This window comes from Salvelinus fontinalis, chromosome 18, assembly GCF_029448725.1.
Source record: "Salvelinus fontinalis isolate EN_2023a chromosome 18, ASM2944872v1, whole genome shotgun sequence".
Classification (NCBI taxonomy): Eukaryota; Metazoa; Chordata; class Actinopteri; order Salmoniformes; family Salmonidae; genus Salvelinus; species Salvelinus fontinalis.
In genome coordinates this window covers 42019007-42035435 of record NC_074682.1, presented here as the reverse complement: position 1 = coordinate 42035435, position 16429 = coordinate 42019007, and the positions used below count along the sequence as shown (strand labels likewise).

The following is a 16429-nucleotide window of genomic DNA, read 5'->3' as shown; positions in this document are numbered from 1 at the left end:
GAGAGCTGCACTAATGGATGAGCGCAAGCTGTACTCGCTCTCTCTCTCTGAACTCCTTCTTCCTCAGGCTTTTAGTCACTCTGCCCAACTCCATCTATCGACAACACGCCACTCTGGGTTGCCATGACATCTCATTGGGAAGGTTTATATTTTAGTGGCTTTATAGGTCAAAATCACTCAGTGATGAAATTATCAGATGGCAGTTAACCTTCATAAAGGTAGAAACAGGAACATTGTCCATATGATCTCAAACTCAGATAATAAAGCACTTAGCTGGTGGAGAAAAAGGAGAGTGGGATTTTACATTAATTTACATTACAATACTTTACATTTGAAATTGTGAAAACAGATCACTGATGATGTACATGAATGCATTATTGATGTGTGTGTGTGGGGGGGGGGGGGGGGGGGGGGGGTTTTGTAGTTTTAATGCCTGCCGTTTAGTGTTGGTTAAAATGGGGGGAAAGTCCTCTGTGTGTTTGATCTGTATGTTACTTACTAGCCAAGGGTTTCTATTCGAGAACAACGTGTCCATTGTGACTGCTGTAGGCAGAGAGTAGTGACGATGCAAACATGGCCAAAACACACAAATCTATAGTCCACAGTTAGGATTATAACACGCACAGCCTTAACTCTGCACTTTGAAAGGTAGCCAATGTAAAGAGATGGAAAATTCTGTAACTTGTTTTCAAATCCGAATACTTCTCAAATCAAATCAAATTGTAATAAAATCCAATTGTATTAGTCACATGCGCCGAATACGACAGGTGTAGACATTACAGTGAAACAAGCCCCTAACCAACAGAGCAGTTTCCAAAAATACGGATAAGAATAAGAGATAAAAAGTAACAAGTAATTAGAGAGCAGCAGTAAAAAATAACAATATATACAGGGGGATGCCGGTACAGAGTCAATGTGCGGGGGCACCGATTAGTTAAGGTAGTATGTACATGTAGGTAGAGTTGTTAAAGTGACTATGCATAGATGACAACAGAGAGTGGCATGGAGTAGAGAACGAAGGGGGCAATGCAAATAGTCTGGGTAAGCCATTTGACTAGATGTTCAGGACTCCTATGTCTTGGGGGTAGAAGCTGTTTCGAAGCCTCTTGGACCTAGACTTTGCGCTCCGGTACCGCTTGCCGTGCGGTAGCAGACAGAGAGAACAGTCTATGACTAGGATGGCTGGAGTCTGACAATTTTTCGGGCCTTCCTCTGACACTGCCTGGTATAGAGGTCCTGAATGGCAGGAAGCTTTGCCCCAGTGATTTACTGGGCCATTTGCACTACCCTCTGTAGTGCCTTGCGGTCGGAGGCCGAGCAGTTGCCATACCAGGCAGTGACGCAACAAGTCAGGATGCTCTCGATGGTGCAGCTGTAGAACCTTTTGAGGATCTGAGGACCCATGCCAAATCTTTTCAGTCTCCTGAGGGGGAATAGGTTTTGTCGTGCCCGCTTCACGACTGTCTTGGTGTGCTTGGCCCATGATAGTTTGTTGGTGATGTGGACACCAAGGAACTTGAAGCTCTCAACCTGCTCCACTGCAACCCCGTCTATGAGAATGGGGGCATGCTCTGTCCTCTTTTTCCTGTAGTACACAATCATCTCCTTTGTCTTGATCACATTGAGGGAGAGGTTGTTGTCCTGCACCACACGACCAGGTCTCTGACCTCCTCCCTATAGGCTGTCTCGTTGTTGTCGGTGATCAGGCCTACCACTGTTGTGTCATCTGCAAATTTAATGATGGTGTTGGAGTCGTGCTTGGCCGTGCAGTCATGAGTGAACAGGGAGTCCAGGAGGGGGCTGAGCACGCACCCCTGAGGGGCCCATGTTGAAGATCAGCGTGTCGGATGTGTTGTTACCTACCCTTACCATCTGGGGGTGGCCCGTCAAGAGGTCCAGGATCCAGTTGCAGAGGGAGGTGTTCAGTCCCAGGGTCCTTAGCTTATTGATGAGCTTTGAGGGCACTATGGTGTTGAACGCTGAGCTGTAGTCAATGAATAGCATTCTCACATAGGTGTCCTTTTGTCCAGGTGGGAAAGGGCAGTGTGGAGTGCAATAGACACTGCATCATCTGTGGATCTGTTGGGGGGGTATGCAAATTGGAGTGGGTCTAGGGTTTCTGGGATAATGGTGTTCTGTATCCAAATGCTGCATTTTTTTCTTGTGATCATTAGACTTTTTAGTTTGAAATGATATGCACACCAGTACAGCTCCCGATTGGTCTAAGGCACTGTATTTCAGTGCTAGAGGCGTCACTACAGACCCTGGTTCGATTTCCAGGCTGTATCACAACCGGACGTGATTGAGAGTCCTGTAGGGGCGGCGCAATTGGCCCAGCATTGTTAGTGTTTGGCCGGGGTAGCCCGTCATTGTAAATAAGAATTTGTTCTTAACTGACTTGCCTAGTTAAATAAAATACAGCGCATGCTGCTGCATCTTTATCAAGTTGCCCTCTGCAGTACCTCTTTAAACCAACAGAGAGAAGCATAATCAAATCTATTATATATGAACATAGGCAGCTGACTTGTCCAAGATCATGTTCCCACTACATGATGACAATAATAGACAAAAGCCTTAAATAAATCACTACAGATAGAGCTTCATTGATAAGATTGAACAAAAAGAGCTTTATTCTCGTATGAGAAGTACAAATTGGAACATATAGCTTTAGGTCAGATACTAATGCAAATTGGTGAGAGACATTAAGTCAAGAAACTGTACAGTTTATACTGTAGCTCTATGATTAAAAAACGAATTCACGCCAGATGAACAGAAATAAGTCTACAGCTTCAAAGGTCTATAGCTGTGTCAGAGTGCATGCCTGAGTGTGTGTAGGATTGTGATATTCGTTGTCCTAAGTGAGAAGTTAGATGACAAACATTGTGTAAACTGGTAAGTTTAAAGCGCTAATATATACTATGGTTGTCTTGTGAAGAGTACAGCATGAATGAGCTTCTGTGTGTGCGCTTTTATAAGCAGTTTTCATTGAAAATAAAACCTTACTTAACATGACAAAGTGCTTTTAAGGTGTTGAATGAAGAAACAGTGGCTGAATCGAAAAGAAGGGAAAATGCATCATACTGTAACTGTGTGTATAAGAAACAACTTGTGGAGTGATTTGGGAGAAGAATCAGGAATGGTGAAAGAGGAGTGTCAGCGGCGATCGAGCGACCTACCCTCCATCAGATGTGTGTGTGTGCGGGTGTGGCTCTGTGTGTTTGTGAGCATGCTGAGAGTGCGTGTCTGTGTGGGAGTGAGGGGGTGAGCCGCCATGGTGGCTCTCTGGTGAGGAAGGAGGGTCCTGGGCGCTCTCTGATAGGTAGAGCTGCATCACTGCCCCCTCCTGGGCTCCCTCCTTACTGCAGGACTGGCAGCTGCAGTGGAGGATCCTCTCCACCAGTTTATCCACACGAGGAGTGTCCTCAATGCCCGGGCATTCCAAAGTCACCTACAGACACACACAACGTACAATGCATTACACACACACACAACGTACAATGCATAACACACACACACAACGTACAATGCATTACACACAGACAACCTACAATGCATTACACACACACACAACGTACAATGCATTACTTACTTACTTACACACACACTCAGGAAAAGGCAGGTAGCCTAGTGGTTAGAGCACTGGGCCAGTAACTGAAAGGTTGCAAGATCAAATCCCTGAGCTGACAAGGTACAAATCTGTTGTTCTGCCAATGAACAAGGCTGATAACCCACTGTTCCTAGGCCGTCATTGTAAATAAGAATTTGTTCTTAACTGACTTGCCTGGTTAAAAAAAATGAACAACACTGCTGGACACTCCTACAGTCTGACAAAGCCTCAGTATCCATCTTCATGTTGTGCTTTTAGGAATTCATGCTTGACACAGGTGCCACACCAACAATAGGCGGGATCTGAAATAATTTGACAATGCACCATTATGGATGGAGACCATGAAAATAAATGGCAGAATCGTAAGTCTTGAGAAGCTTTTATGCTCAGAGGAACACAACTGCTTTTAGCCAGATCAAACCTTCTCCAACCTATCTCCTGATTCTGCCTCCTCAACCCTCCTCTCCTCCCTTTCTGCATCCTTTGACTCTCTATGTCCCCTATCCTCCAGGCCGGCTCGGTCCTCCCCTCCCGCTCCGTGGCTCGACGACTCATTGCGAGCTCACAGAACAGGGCTCCGGGCAGCCGAGCGGAAATGGAGGAAAACTCGCCTCCCTGCGGACCTGGCATCCTTTCACTCCCTCCTCTCTACATTTTCCTCTTCTGTCTCTGCTGCTAAAGCCACTTTCTACCACTCTAAATTCCAAGCATCTGCCTCTAACCCTAGGAAGCTCTTTGCCACCTTCTCCTCCCTCCTGAATCCTCCTCCCCCCCCCCCCCCCTCCTCCCTCTCTGCAGATGACTTCGTCAACCATTTTGAAAAGAAGGTCGACGACATCCGATCCTCGTTTGCTAAGTCAAACGACACCGCTGGTTCTGCTCACACTGCCCTACCCTGTGCTCTGACCTCTTTCTCCCCTCTCTCTCCAGATGAAATCTCACGTCTTGTGACGGCCGGCCGCCCAACAACCTGCCCTCTTGACCCTATCCCCTCCTCTCTTCTCCAGACCATTTCCGGAGACCTTCTCCCTTACCTCACCTCGCTCATCAACTCATCCCTGACCGCTGGCTACGTCCCTTCCGTCTTCAAGAGAGCGAGAGTTGCACCCCTTCTGAAAAAACCTACACTCGATCCCTCCGATGTCAACAACTACAGACCAGTATCCCTTCTTTCTTTTCTCTCCAAAACTCTTGAACGTGCCGTCCTTGGCCAGCTCTCCTGCTATCTCTCTCAGAATGACCTTCTTGATCCAAATCAGTCAGGTTTCAAGACTAGTCATTCAACTGAGACTGCTCTTCTCTGTATCACGGAGGCGCTCCGCACTGCTAAAGCTAACTCTCTCTCCTCTGCTCTCATCCTTCTAGACCTATCGGCTGCCTTCGACACTGTGAACCATCAGATCCTCCTCTCCACCCTCTCCGAGTTGGGCATCTCCGGCGCGGCCCACGCTTGGATTGCGTCCTACCTGACAGGTCGCTCCTACCAGGTGGCGTGGCGAGAATCTGTCTCCTCACCACGTGCTCTCACCACTGATGTCCCCCAGGGCTCTGTTCTAGGCCCTCTCCTATTCTCGCTATACACCAAGTCACTTGGCTCTGTCATAACCTCACATGGTCTCTCCTATCATTGCTATGCAGACGACACACAATTAATCTTCTCCTTTCCCCCTTCTGATGACCAGGTGGCGAATCGCATCTCTGCATGTCTGGCAGACATATCAGTGTGGATGACGGATCACCACCTCAAGCTGAACCTCGGCAAGACGGAGCTGCTCTTCCTCCCGGGGAAGGACTGGCCGTTCCATGATCTCGCCATCACGGTTGACAACTCCATTGTGTCCTCCTCCCAGAGCGCTAAGAACCTTGGCGTGATCCTGGACAACACCCTGTCGTTGTCAACTAACATCAAGGCGGTGGCCCGTTCCTGTAGGTTCATGCTCTACAACATCCGCAGAGTACGACCCTGCCTCACACAGGAAGCGGCGCAGGTCCTAATCCAGGCACTTGTCATCTCCCGTCTGGATTACTGCAACTCGCTGTTGGCTGGGCTCCCTGCCTGTGCCATTAAACCCCTACAACTCATCCAGAATGCCGCAGCCCGTCTGGTGTTCAACCTTCCCAAGTTCTCTCACGTCACCCCGCTCCTCCGCTCTCTCCACTGGCTACCAGTTGAAGCTCGCATCCGCTACAAGACCATGGTGCTTGCCTACGGAGCTGTGAGGGGAACGGCACCTCAGTACCTCCAGGCTCTGATCAGGCCCTACACCCAAACAAGGGCACTGCGTTCATCCACCTCTGGCCTGCTCGCCTCCCTACCACTGAGGAAGTACAGTTCCCGCTCAGCCCAGTCAAAACTGTTCGCTGCTCTGGCCCCCCAATGGTGGAACAAACTCCCTCACGACGCCAGGACAGCGGAGTCAATCACCACCTTCCGGAGACACCTGAAACCCCACCTCTTTAAGGAATACCTAGGATAGGATAAAGTAATCCTTCTGACCCCCCCCCCCCCTTAAAAGATTTAGATGCACTGTTGTAAAGTGGCTGTTCCACTGGATGTCATAAGGTGAATGCACCAATTTGTAAGTCGCTCTGGATAAGAGCGTCTGCTAAATGACTTAAATGTAAATGTTAAATGTAGCCAAGATATAAAAAATCATGAAAAAGTGCATTCCATTATCAAAGAGAGACACAGAAGGTTTATGTGGATCAAAAGAGTCAGAATCATAGTAATAATTAATATATCAACAACAGGGGTGATAAGGCACATGAGTCTGCTTTCATTTATTTTTCAATATTGTATAGAGTATATAACATGTACATCAAGCTTTTTCTCTTGAGGCATGAAGTCACATCACCTGTGGTCCCAGGCCTACTCTTATCCTACCTGTCTGGCTGCTCTCCAAACTACATACACCTCAACACAGGGAATTTGTTGTTCCAGGGCTCTGGAATCCCTGGCTACTAGACAGACAGCCCCATTAAAGACAGACAACAAGGGTAACCTCGGATGAATTAACTGCAGGATCAATTGTGGTTGTGGTAATGTGTGTTTCTGTAGGCTACTGGGGTTGTGGTTAGGTCTGTTGCGGTGACCGTATTACCACCACACCGGCGGTCATGAGTCATGAAGGCAGTCAAATTCCACGTGACCGTTTAGTCACGGTAATTCTCCAAGCTCTGATGCTGCTGATGGTCATTAGTAACCTACCAAGCTTGCTTAACTGCCTTGTACTCAGCACTCTATTGTCCCTCTAATCACTCTGACATCATTTCAAATATAATCGAAAATCTAAATCAAACACTTCATGAGAGCACATGAGCTCATGTTGCGCAACATTTCTATAGGCTATGCAATAGCGCGAGAAAACAGAGTGATGGCCTCCATTAAAAAGAGGAGGGTCCCAACAGCTTTCTATAGGCTAGGCCTACTATATGTATATATCAACTTTCCTAATATTAAGCACATTGCTTCTCTTTACAACAGGAGTACAGCCTACCTGGCTGGCATGAAAATGGACCGCAGGAAAAGCGTCCTCCATTCATTTAAGTGCAGAGACGACATTTTTTCCCCTGCCCCTGTTTCCATTCTAAATCAAAATGAATTTCACACATATATTATTTAGCATTTGTAAAGACAAGATTAAATCAAGAATAGTCTGATGGGTGACAATATTAGCCTATCACTTGTGAATTATGTATTATCACTTGTGAATGATGCTCAGCATAAGAAACAATGCCTTTTTTGTGTGACTTTTTTCTAATCATAGTCGCACACCTCATGTAGCCCAGCACATAGGCCTATATGTTTTGATAAGGTTTGTATCACCCCTCATGTAGCCTAGCCCATAGGCCTATATGTTTTGATAAGGTTTGTATCACCCCTCATGTAGCCTAGCACATAGGCCTACAGTGGGGGAAAAAAGTATTTAGTCAGCCACCAATTGTGCAAGTTCTCCCACTTAAAAAGATGCGAGAGGCCTGTAATTTTCATCATAAGTACACTTCAAAATCCAGAAAATCACATTGTAGGATTTTTAATGAATTTATTTGCAAATTATGGTGGAAAATAAGTATTTGGTCAATAACAAAAGTTTATCTCAATACTTTGTTACATACCCTTTGTTGGCAATGACAGAGGTCAAACGTTTTCTGTAAGTCTTCACAAGGTTTTCACACACTGTTGCTGGTATTTTGGCCCATTCCTCCATGCAGATCTCCTCTAGAGCAGTGATGTTTTGGGGCTGTTGCTGGGCAACACGGACTTTCAACTCCCTCCAAAGATTTTCTATGGGGTTGAGATCTGGAGACTGGCTAGGCCACTCCAGGACCTTGAAATGCTTCTTACGAAGCCACTCCTTCGTTGCCCGGGCAGTGTATTTGGGATCATTGTCATGCTGAAAGACCCAGCCACGTTTCATCTTCAATGCCCTTGCTGATGGAAGGAGGTTTCACTCAGAATCTCACGATACATGGCCCCATTCATTCTTTCCTCAGTCGTCCTGGTCCCTTTGCAGAAAAACAGCCCCAAAGCATGATGTTTCCACCCCCGTGCTTCACAGTAGGTATGGTGTTCTTTGGATGCAACTCAGCATTCTTTGTCCTCCAAACACGACGAGAAGAGTTTTTACCAAAAAGTTCTATTTTGGTTTCATCTGACCATATGACATTCTCCCAATCTTCTTCTGGATCATCCAAATGCTCTCTAGCAAACTTCAGACGGGCCTGGACATGTACTGGCTTAAGCAGGGGGACACGTCTGGCACTGCAGGATTTGAGTCCCTGGCGGCGTAGTGTGTTACTGATGGTAGGCTTTGGTACTTTGGTCCCAGCTCTCTGCAGGTCATTCACTAGGTCCCCCCGTGTGGTTCTGGGATTTTTGCTCACCGTTCTTGTGATCATTTTGACCCCACGGGGTGAGATCTTGCGTGGAGCCCCAGATCGAGGGAGATTATCAGTGGTCTTGTATGTCTTCCATTTCCTAATAATTGCTCCCACAGTTGATTTCTTCAAACCAAGCTGCTTACCTATTGCAGATTCAGTCTTCCCAGCCTGGTGCAGGTCTACAATTTTGTTTCTGGTGTCCTTTGACAGCTCTTTGGTCTTGGCCATAGTGGAGTTTGGAGTGTGACTGTTTGAGGTTGTGGACAGGTGTCTTTTATACTGATAACAAGTTCAAACAGGTGCCATTAATACAGGTAACGAGTGGAGGACAGAGGAGCCTCTTAAAGAAGAGGCTCCACAGGTCTGTGAGAGCCAGAAATCTTGCTTGTTTGTAGGTGACCAAATACTTATTTTCCACCATAATTTGCAAATAAATTAATTAAAAATCCTACAATGTGATTTTCTGATTTTTTTTTTCTCATTTTCTCTGTCATAGTTGAAGTGTACCTATGATGAAAATTACAGGCTTTTCTCATCTTTTTAAGTGGGAGAACTTGCACAATTGGTGGCTGACTAAATACTTTTTTGCCCCACTGTATATGTTTTGATAAGGTTTGTATCACAACTAAAGTGGCCAAATAACTTCTTAAAATTAAGAACAATAATCCACTTTATGACGGGTGTAGAGCCTAACTGGCATGCAGCGCGTGAGTTTCAAGTTTGGGAAATATAATTTTCACCATAAAATGCACCTTTATGGGGCCTCCCAAGTGGCGCAGCGGTCTAAGGCACCACAGTGCTTGAGGCATCACTACAGATCCGGGTTCGATCCCAGGCTGTGTCACTGCCGGCCGTGATCGGGAAACCCATGAGCCGACGCACAATAGGCCCCTCGTCATTCGGGTTGGGTGAGGGTTTGGCAGGCTGGAATGTCCTTGTCCCATCACACTCTAGCGACTCCTTGTGGCGGCCGGGCGCATGCACGCTAACGCGTCGCCAGTTGTACTGTGTTTCCTCCGACACAATGGTGCGGCTGGTTTCCGGGTTAAGCGGGCAGTGTGTTAAGAAGCAATGCGGCTCGGTAGTGTTTTGGAGGACGCATGGCTCTCAACCTTCGCCTCTCCCGAGTCCGTACGAGAGTTGCAGCGATGGGACAAGACTGTAACTACCAATTGGGGAGAAAAAGGGGTAAAAAAATGTTTTTAATTTTTTTTAAATAAAATGCACCTTTATAATAAAAGCATTACATGCATAATAGCATTTGCGGTCACTTTTGATAATGGTGTTTTCCCGCTAATGAAACATTCACGCTTAAAGCCTACTGCTGTGTGCACATTGATGTGCTTATTATGTGAAGAAATAGCCTAATAGTTTGTCAACATTTGAAACAAAACGTTCTGATCTGTTGCCTGAGCAACATTGCATGAGAACGTTTTTGGGATGCAAGTGGTTGTACTAATTTGGGATCTATTGCATCCCACAACTGTCCCAGACTATGTTTGGAATATTTATTTATTGCACAGAATAGAATAGGTCAACTTTTGTACAATGGGGGATAGTAGATTGACATAGGCTAGTGCTTTTGCTGTTCGTTAGGCCTACTCATCTCGTTTGGCTGATGAAAAGTAAATGTGGACAGTTGTTCCAATATCTTCAACATGCAAATAATAAAGACGTGTGCAGTTGTGTCCCCAATTTGTCTGTCTTCACTTGTAGCCTGTGAGAAAGACCTGATCATGTGATGGAGAGTGGTGTGAGTGAGATGAGAGGTGATGAGAGGAGTGGTCAGCATTTAGGGAGATGGGCTGCTTGGATTTTTTTAGGGTGCATTATGGCCATACTAAGGGGATTCTGCCAGGAAATTCGAGGCATTATCAAGTGCTTCTCAAATTGTGAATGAGAGACTGACAAAGTGTTTACAGCCTGCACAAAAACAAAGCAGAGCTCATGCCGTTCAAACGACTCTTTTCAAATCATCACTAGAGTTGCATTATGCAACCTTACAATGTATTAAAAATAAAAACACATAGCCCAAAGTTTGTAGAACAACTAAAGTTACATACATAACTCTAAATTAAGCATATAGGAGTACCTGTTTCTTTATTACGCTCAACACAGAATAGCTGCATGTGCCACTCCCTCAAATCGTTTGGAGAAAATATCCTTTCTATTTTATTCAGCTTTGTTCAATTGTAATCTTCATACTATAAAATAATGCCACGGAATTCTAAGCAAATCTTTTCTGCTAAATGAACTAGTGTAGCCCACATCCATATGGCATAGCCAGATCAGGACCTCACATAAGGACAACTCAGAGTATGCTATTCTGTTCTTCTGAAATAGACTACATTTTTCTTTAGACCTGTCTAAAATAAATAACTGATTTATTGTGATGGTGTAGGTTATATAACATGGATTTATTGTGATGGTGTAGGCTATATAACATGGATTTATTAGACTTTTTAAAATGCAGAAGTTCCAAAGGTCTGCATCAGTGGCTTGTAGGTGTGTGGAAGCCAAGAGACGCTAAATGTGTTTTTGTTAACGGTCAATCACGACAGTTATTTGTTTGACAATCACCGGCTGACGAAATTATGTGACCACCACAGCCCTAGTTGTGGTCATGTGTTTATATTGAAAGAGTAGTGTTACATTATCTGGGGCTTGTTTGTTTGTTTGTGTGTGTGTGTGTGTGTGTGTGTGTGTGTGTGTGTGTGTGTGTGTGTGTGTGTGTGTGTGTGTGTGTGTGTGTGTGTGTGTGTGTGTGTGTGTGTGTGTGTGTGTGTGTGAACTTACCACTTCCCACTGTGTCTGTGCAGGCATGCAGGAGTCACAGTGCACCAGGGACTCGGTGGACTGGGGGAAGGTGTTTGGGACGCTGTAGCTGAAGCACTGCCCCAGACACGCCCTGGGATGATAGGAGAGAGAGGGAGGAAAGAGAGGGGGGAGTGAGGGAGGGAAGATGTCACTATTCAGCTTATATACAGTATGTGTATATTTTATGGCTGCTTTGATTCTGTTTGGAGGTGACCCATGTACATTCAAATTATAGTGCTATTTGGGTAATTTGGCCATTCAAAGTCAAAGTCAAACTTCATTCCTGCTTTTCATTATTAAAGTGAGTCAGTCACCCTCTTGAAAATAGTATGAAATGCCTTTGCATGTGTGGTATGGAGGGAGAGGGGTGTGTGTGTGTGTGTGTGCGTGCGTGCGTGCGTGCGTGCGTGCGTGTTCCATACTGACCTGTTTTGGATAGAGCGAGGCTGGCAGCCAGTGTGCCCGACTATCTGTGTGATGTTCTTGGCCTCGCACCAAGCACTCTTGTCAGGGAACAGCGCCAGACGGTTGATGTGAGCGGGCGGTGCCGCCGAACAGAGCTCAAGCAGCGCACAGCAAATCACAATTCTTTGCCACATGACTGCACCTTAAGGAGCATAAAACATTGATTGTTATAACCACCTGAAATTATTTATGTTAGTTCAGTTACATATGCCTAGCCTTCTTCATCTGTTGTTATGTCTTAAAAAATAATTGAAATAGCAGACTGTTTTGCACAAGAAACCAAATTATAAAATATGTGCCATGATTTGGGGGGGAAACTTCTAGGTATATGCATAGCTTTAATTAATAAAGCCTGTTGCAGTTTTGCAGCATTCTGTATCCTCTTCTTCACTCATCCATTTAAACACGGTAATCATCTGCACTGAGCTATGCTCACATGGCCGAATTGGCTCTGGCTTTGCCTGTGAAGAAGAACAATAGTGAAGGATTGCCTAGTGAAAGTCTACACACCCCTTGCACAGTTGTCACATTTGGCTGCCTTAAAATTAAATCTAAAAAGGGATTACATTAGATTTTCCTCCTACTGATCTACACAACCTGCTCCACATTTTCAAAGTCAAAGAAAAGGTGTAGAACAATGGCTTTCCAAGAGGTGTTGAGTGTTCATGAGGGGTCCAGTCTCAGTCCTGACGTAAATCTGCTTGAAATTCATTATTGCTGTCCCTGATTCCCAACCAAATTTACTAATATTGAACAAATTTGACAAAAACAATGGATATATGTACTGGTGTAAAGTAACTAAGTAAAAATACTTTGAAGTACTACATAAGTCGTTTTTTGGGGTATTGGTAGTTTACTATTTATATTTTTGACAACTTTTACTCTACTACATTCCTAAAGAAAATATGTACGTTTTACACCCATAGATTTTGCCTGCCACTCAAAAGTACTTGTTACATTTCGAATGCTCAGGCAGGACAGCAACATGTTACTGGGTAACTTTCACATTTACTGAAGTTATGTTCTTTTAAGGTATCTTTACTTATACTCCAGTATGACAATGGAGTACTTTTTCCACCACTGGATTTGTACTGTGTACAAAACATACTGAGTGTACAAAACACCTGCTCTTTCCATGACATAGACTAACCAGGTGAATCCAGGTGAAAGCTATGATCCCTTATTGATGTTGCTTGTTAAATCCTCTTCAAATCAGCATAGATGAAGAGAAGAAGACAGGTTAATGAAATATTTTTAAGCCTCAAGAACTATAATGCTGCTGGGTTTTTCACACTCAATAGTTTCCCATGTGTATCAAGAATGGTCCACCACCCAAAGGACATCCAGCCAACTTGACACAACTGTGGGAAGCATTGGAGTCAACAGGGGCCAGCATCCCTGTGGAATGCCTCTATTTTGTAGAGTTCATTCCCCAAGGAAATTAGGCTGTTCTGAGGGGGAAAGGGGGTGCAAATCAATATTAAGAAGGTGTTCCTAATGTTTTGCACACTCAGTGTATATTGCTTTAAGAGTTGTAAAGAACTGGTACAATCTTATTAAAAATGATGTACAGCTGTAATTGCAGCCAAAGGTGCTTCCACCTAGTATTAACTCTGGGGTGTGAAGACATACACAATCAAGACATTTTCGTTGTTTTATATATTATTAATTTAGAAAGTGTTCTATAATTTTCTTTGACAATTTAAAATGTGTAGCAGATTGTGTAGATCAGTAGGAAAAAATGTATTGTAATCCTTTTTTAGATTTATTATGGCAGCAAAATGTGACAACTGTGCAAGGAGTGTGTAGACTTTCACTAATAACTTTAACCCAATTGGTTCAAAGTGGCCCAGCAGAGAGTAGAAGACAGAGAAACCAAGGGGTAGAGGTGGGAGAGAGGGAGATGTCTGCTTAATACCTCCTTACTCGAATAAACTACATCCACAAAAACTTATCTCTAGTTCATTTTAAAGCTGCGTAGGTCGGTTTCGTCATCTACCAACTCCTACAAAAAATAATATTTTGTTTCTTAAAAAGTTGCTTGGTCACAACATTTTGGCTGCAAACCTTTCCATGTCGTTTTATGTGTCACCTTTGAGGACAAAATGTCTCTTCGGGCAAATAACATTCCTGAAGGATTCGATATCGCTGTCCAACGACCAAATGCCCTGTGGCTGTAAAACAGAGAGCGTGAGAGGCGATTGGAGAGAGAGGGCATGACAAGAAGAAACGTGCACAAGATACTGTGGAAAATTTTATTAAGTGCTAATTCTACAGATGGGCTATTTCATGCATTCCAGCTCTTTTTTGGCACTAATGTAATTATAGAAATATTTGCTTTTATAGGTCTAATCACTTAAAGGAATAAACGTTTTTACGCTAAGGGCCTAGTTTATAATCAGGTCATAAGATATGTATTATGCTTAACCACACTTCTAAGAACTTGGCTACAGTGTATAGCAAAATAACTGACAAATAGGCTAATTAAATCCAGCAAATGATAATCATCAGACAGCTCCACAGAACAGAACCACAGGAAACAATTACAATGAGCTTATCAAAAGGAAGGACAAATTACAACTCTCAATGAAGGCAGTTTGCAACCAGGGTTCTAGCCAGGGTTGGAGTTTTAGTGAGGCCCGGAGTGAAGGGTTCCCCCTTTCCTCATCCAATACATTTTAGGAAAGTTGAAGCTCGTTTACTGCATTTCTATACCATTTAAAAACCCTAATATTATATTTGGAGAACAGCAAAAAACAAGCAAAAATGAACCCAGAAATTAGCCTATTGATCACTGTAGCTTCATTCACCTCCGTCGATATACAAACACGTAGTCTATTAGCTATACAATTAGCCACTACCCATTAACCTATTAACTCAGCAAGGGATTAAACACTATAATTTCGTACCTAAAGAGGGATCTGTTAGCAGAAAATATATTTTATTAACAAAAGGTAAAAAGGGACATTTGCTTTACCGATTTTTGTTGTTTTTGCAGTTTTACAGCTAATTTCCTGCAATTGTACACAATTTACTAGAAGCACAAGCATTTCGCTACACTCGCATTAACATCTGCTAACCATGTGTATGTGACAAATAAAATTTGATTTGAATTTGCAAAGGGGTGGCGAGAACGTTTTGCTGTTTTAAAGCCAATTTCCAGCAATTCTACACATTTTGCCATGACTTATGCCATGTTAATATGATATGAGTGAGAGTGACTAACAAAATCAATGGGGCCCCCCTGGAGGTCAGGGCCTCTGGGCACGTGATTAGGCCTACTACAAGTTTAGATAGCTGGCTAGACTAACTAGACTAATTTACCGATCTAAAAATGTTTAACTGACATGGGCTAATTGAATGACTGACAGTGACATATAACAAGAGGAAAACTGCTGATGCACAACCAAGCGTCGAAATTGCACCTTGTGTATTTTTCTATTTTATTTTTACTCGAAAAAATGTCCGAGGTTCAGACCTCGGTGTCCTCATATGTAGCTACGGCCCTGTTTGCAACGTGACATTTTGTGTTGTAAAACTTTGGCAACTCTCCGAGACTGAGAAAAGCATTAAAAAATGTGAACTTTGCGTCTGGATAGACTGTTAGTTAAAAAAAAAAACGTTTACTTACCGTTGGGAACCACCAAAATGCAGCAATATTCTGCTGAGACCCTTCACTAGAGCTTCAACACCCGTCTCTCCCAACCCTCTCTTGCCACCCGTCCCGCAGGAGACCGGAGAGACGATGGAGGATAAGCTCTAGTTGATCATTGGAAATGGAAAATATAACTGCTTTCAGCTGAGGCAAGGATTCACCCTTGATATAATTCCTAGTCCTAGAAAACAATTACATCTTCCGCCAGTGAGAGACGGATAGATATGGAGAGGGGTGAGAAGACAGTGCGTATTAGAAACCCTATCGGTCTCTAAGTCCATCGGCGTACAGGGTCCCTCCCCTCCGTGCTCTATCCCTTCCCTTATGAGTCTGTTTACACCTCTTCTCTCCAAAAACGGGAGGCTATGTCTTTTCCGTGAAGCTGTACGTTCCAAGTTCTCGCCTTTGCTTTAGTCGATGGATTTGGGTATAGGCGCGGCTGTGCCTCCGGACAGGAGTCCCGCTGTGTTTTTGGACGACTGGGAACGGGAGTTGGGTGAATGAGTTTGGCAGGTCTGAATTTATCAGTGTTTCAGCAAATTGAGCCCCTCTCCCTTTCGGGTCATACAACACTACATAGGCATGACATGGGCATATCACGACCATATGTTCTGTGATAACATTTTTTTACTCATATGCACCTTCTATCAGATCTCATTGTTTTCACTCAGAAAAAGTGTTTTTGTTATTTGACTTCTAAACTTCATGAAAGAAACATTTTCATAAGCTTATAGTAAAATGTTGCAAATAGTGACACATGCATCACTGGTGTCAGTTCACAGTGGCTGTTCTCAGGTGAGTGGAGTACCTATAAGAAACACATGAAGGAATATGGCTCAGTGGAAATAGATATATACAGTAGGCAGGGCCAGTGTTCAGGTTTTGTCCCAATCTTTGAATAAGCCACTGATGAACACCTTGGAAACCATGAACGGACCCTCCAATAAACCTATTGAGCAAGTAAGTGCCAGAAAGTAATGAAAACCAGCAGACGCTGTAGCTCT

The 16429-nt window shown here is 44.0% G+C and overlaps 1 protein-coding gene across 3 annotated transcripts; it reads right to left on the bottom strand.

The window, feature by feature from the left end:
• Window positions 1-2607: 2607 nt before the first annotated feature.
• Window positions 2608-15969, bottom strand: LOC129815570 (neuroblastoma suppressor of tumorigenicity 1-like). 3 transcript variants are annotated; one of them, XM_055869505.1, is made up of 5 exons: window positions 15402-15969; window positions 13838-13944; window positions 11732-11912; window positions 11285-11396; window positions 2608-3448 (listed from the first exon to the last, which is right to left on the bottom strand). In XM_055869505.1, the coding sequence occupies exons 2-5, from the start codon at window positions 13896-13898 to the stop codon at window positions 3173-3175; spliced, it is 630 nt and encodes a 209-aa protein (XP_055725480.1). In that variant the 5' UTR covers window positions 13899-13944; window positions 15402-15969; the 3' UTR covers window positions 2608-3172. The 3 variants fall into 3 exon arrangements, with proteins under 3 accessions (XP_055725480.1, XP_055725481.1, XP_055725482.1); XM_055869506.1 differs by lacking the exon at window positions 13838-13944 and having other exon boundaries at window positions 15402-15966; XM_055869507.1 differs by lacking the exon at window positions 15402-15969 and having other exon boundaries at window positions 13863-13939.
• Window positions 15970-16429: the final 460 nt, after the last annotated feature.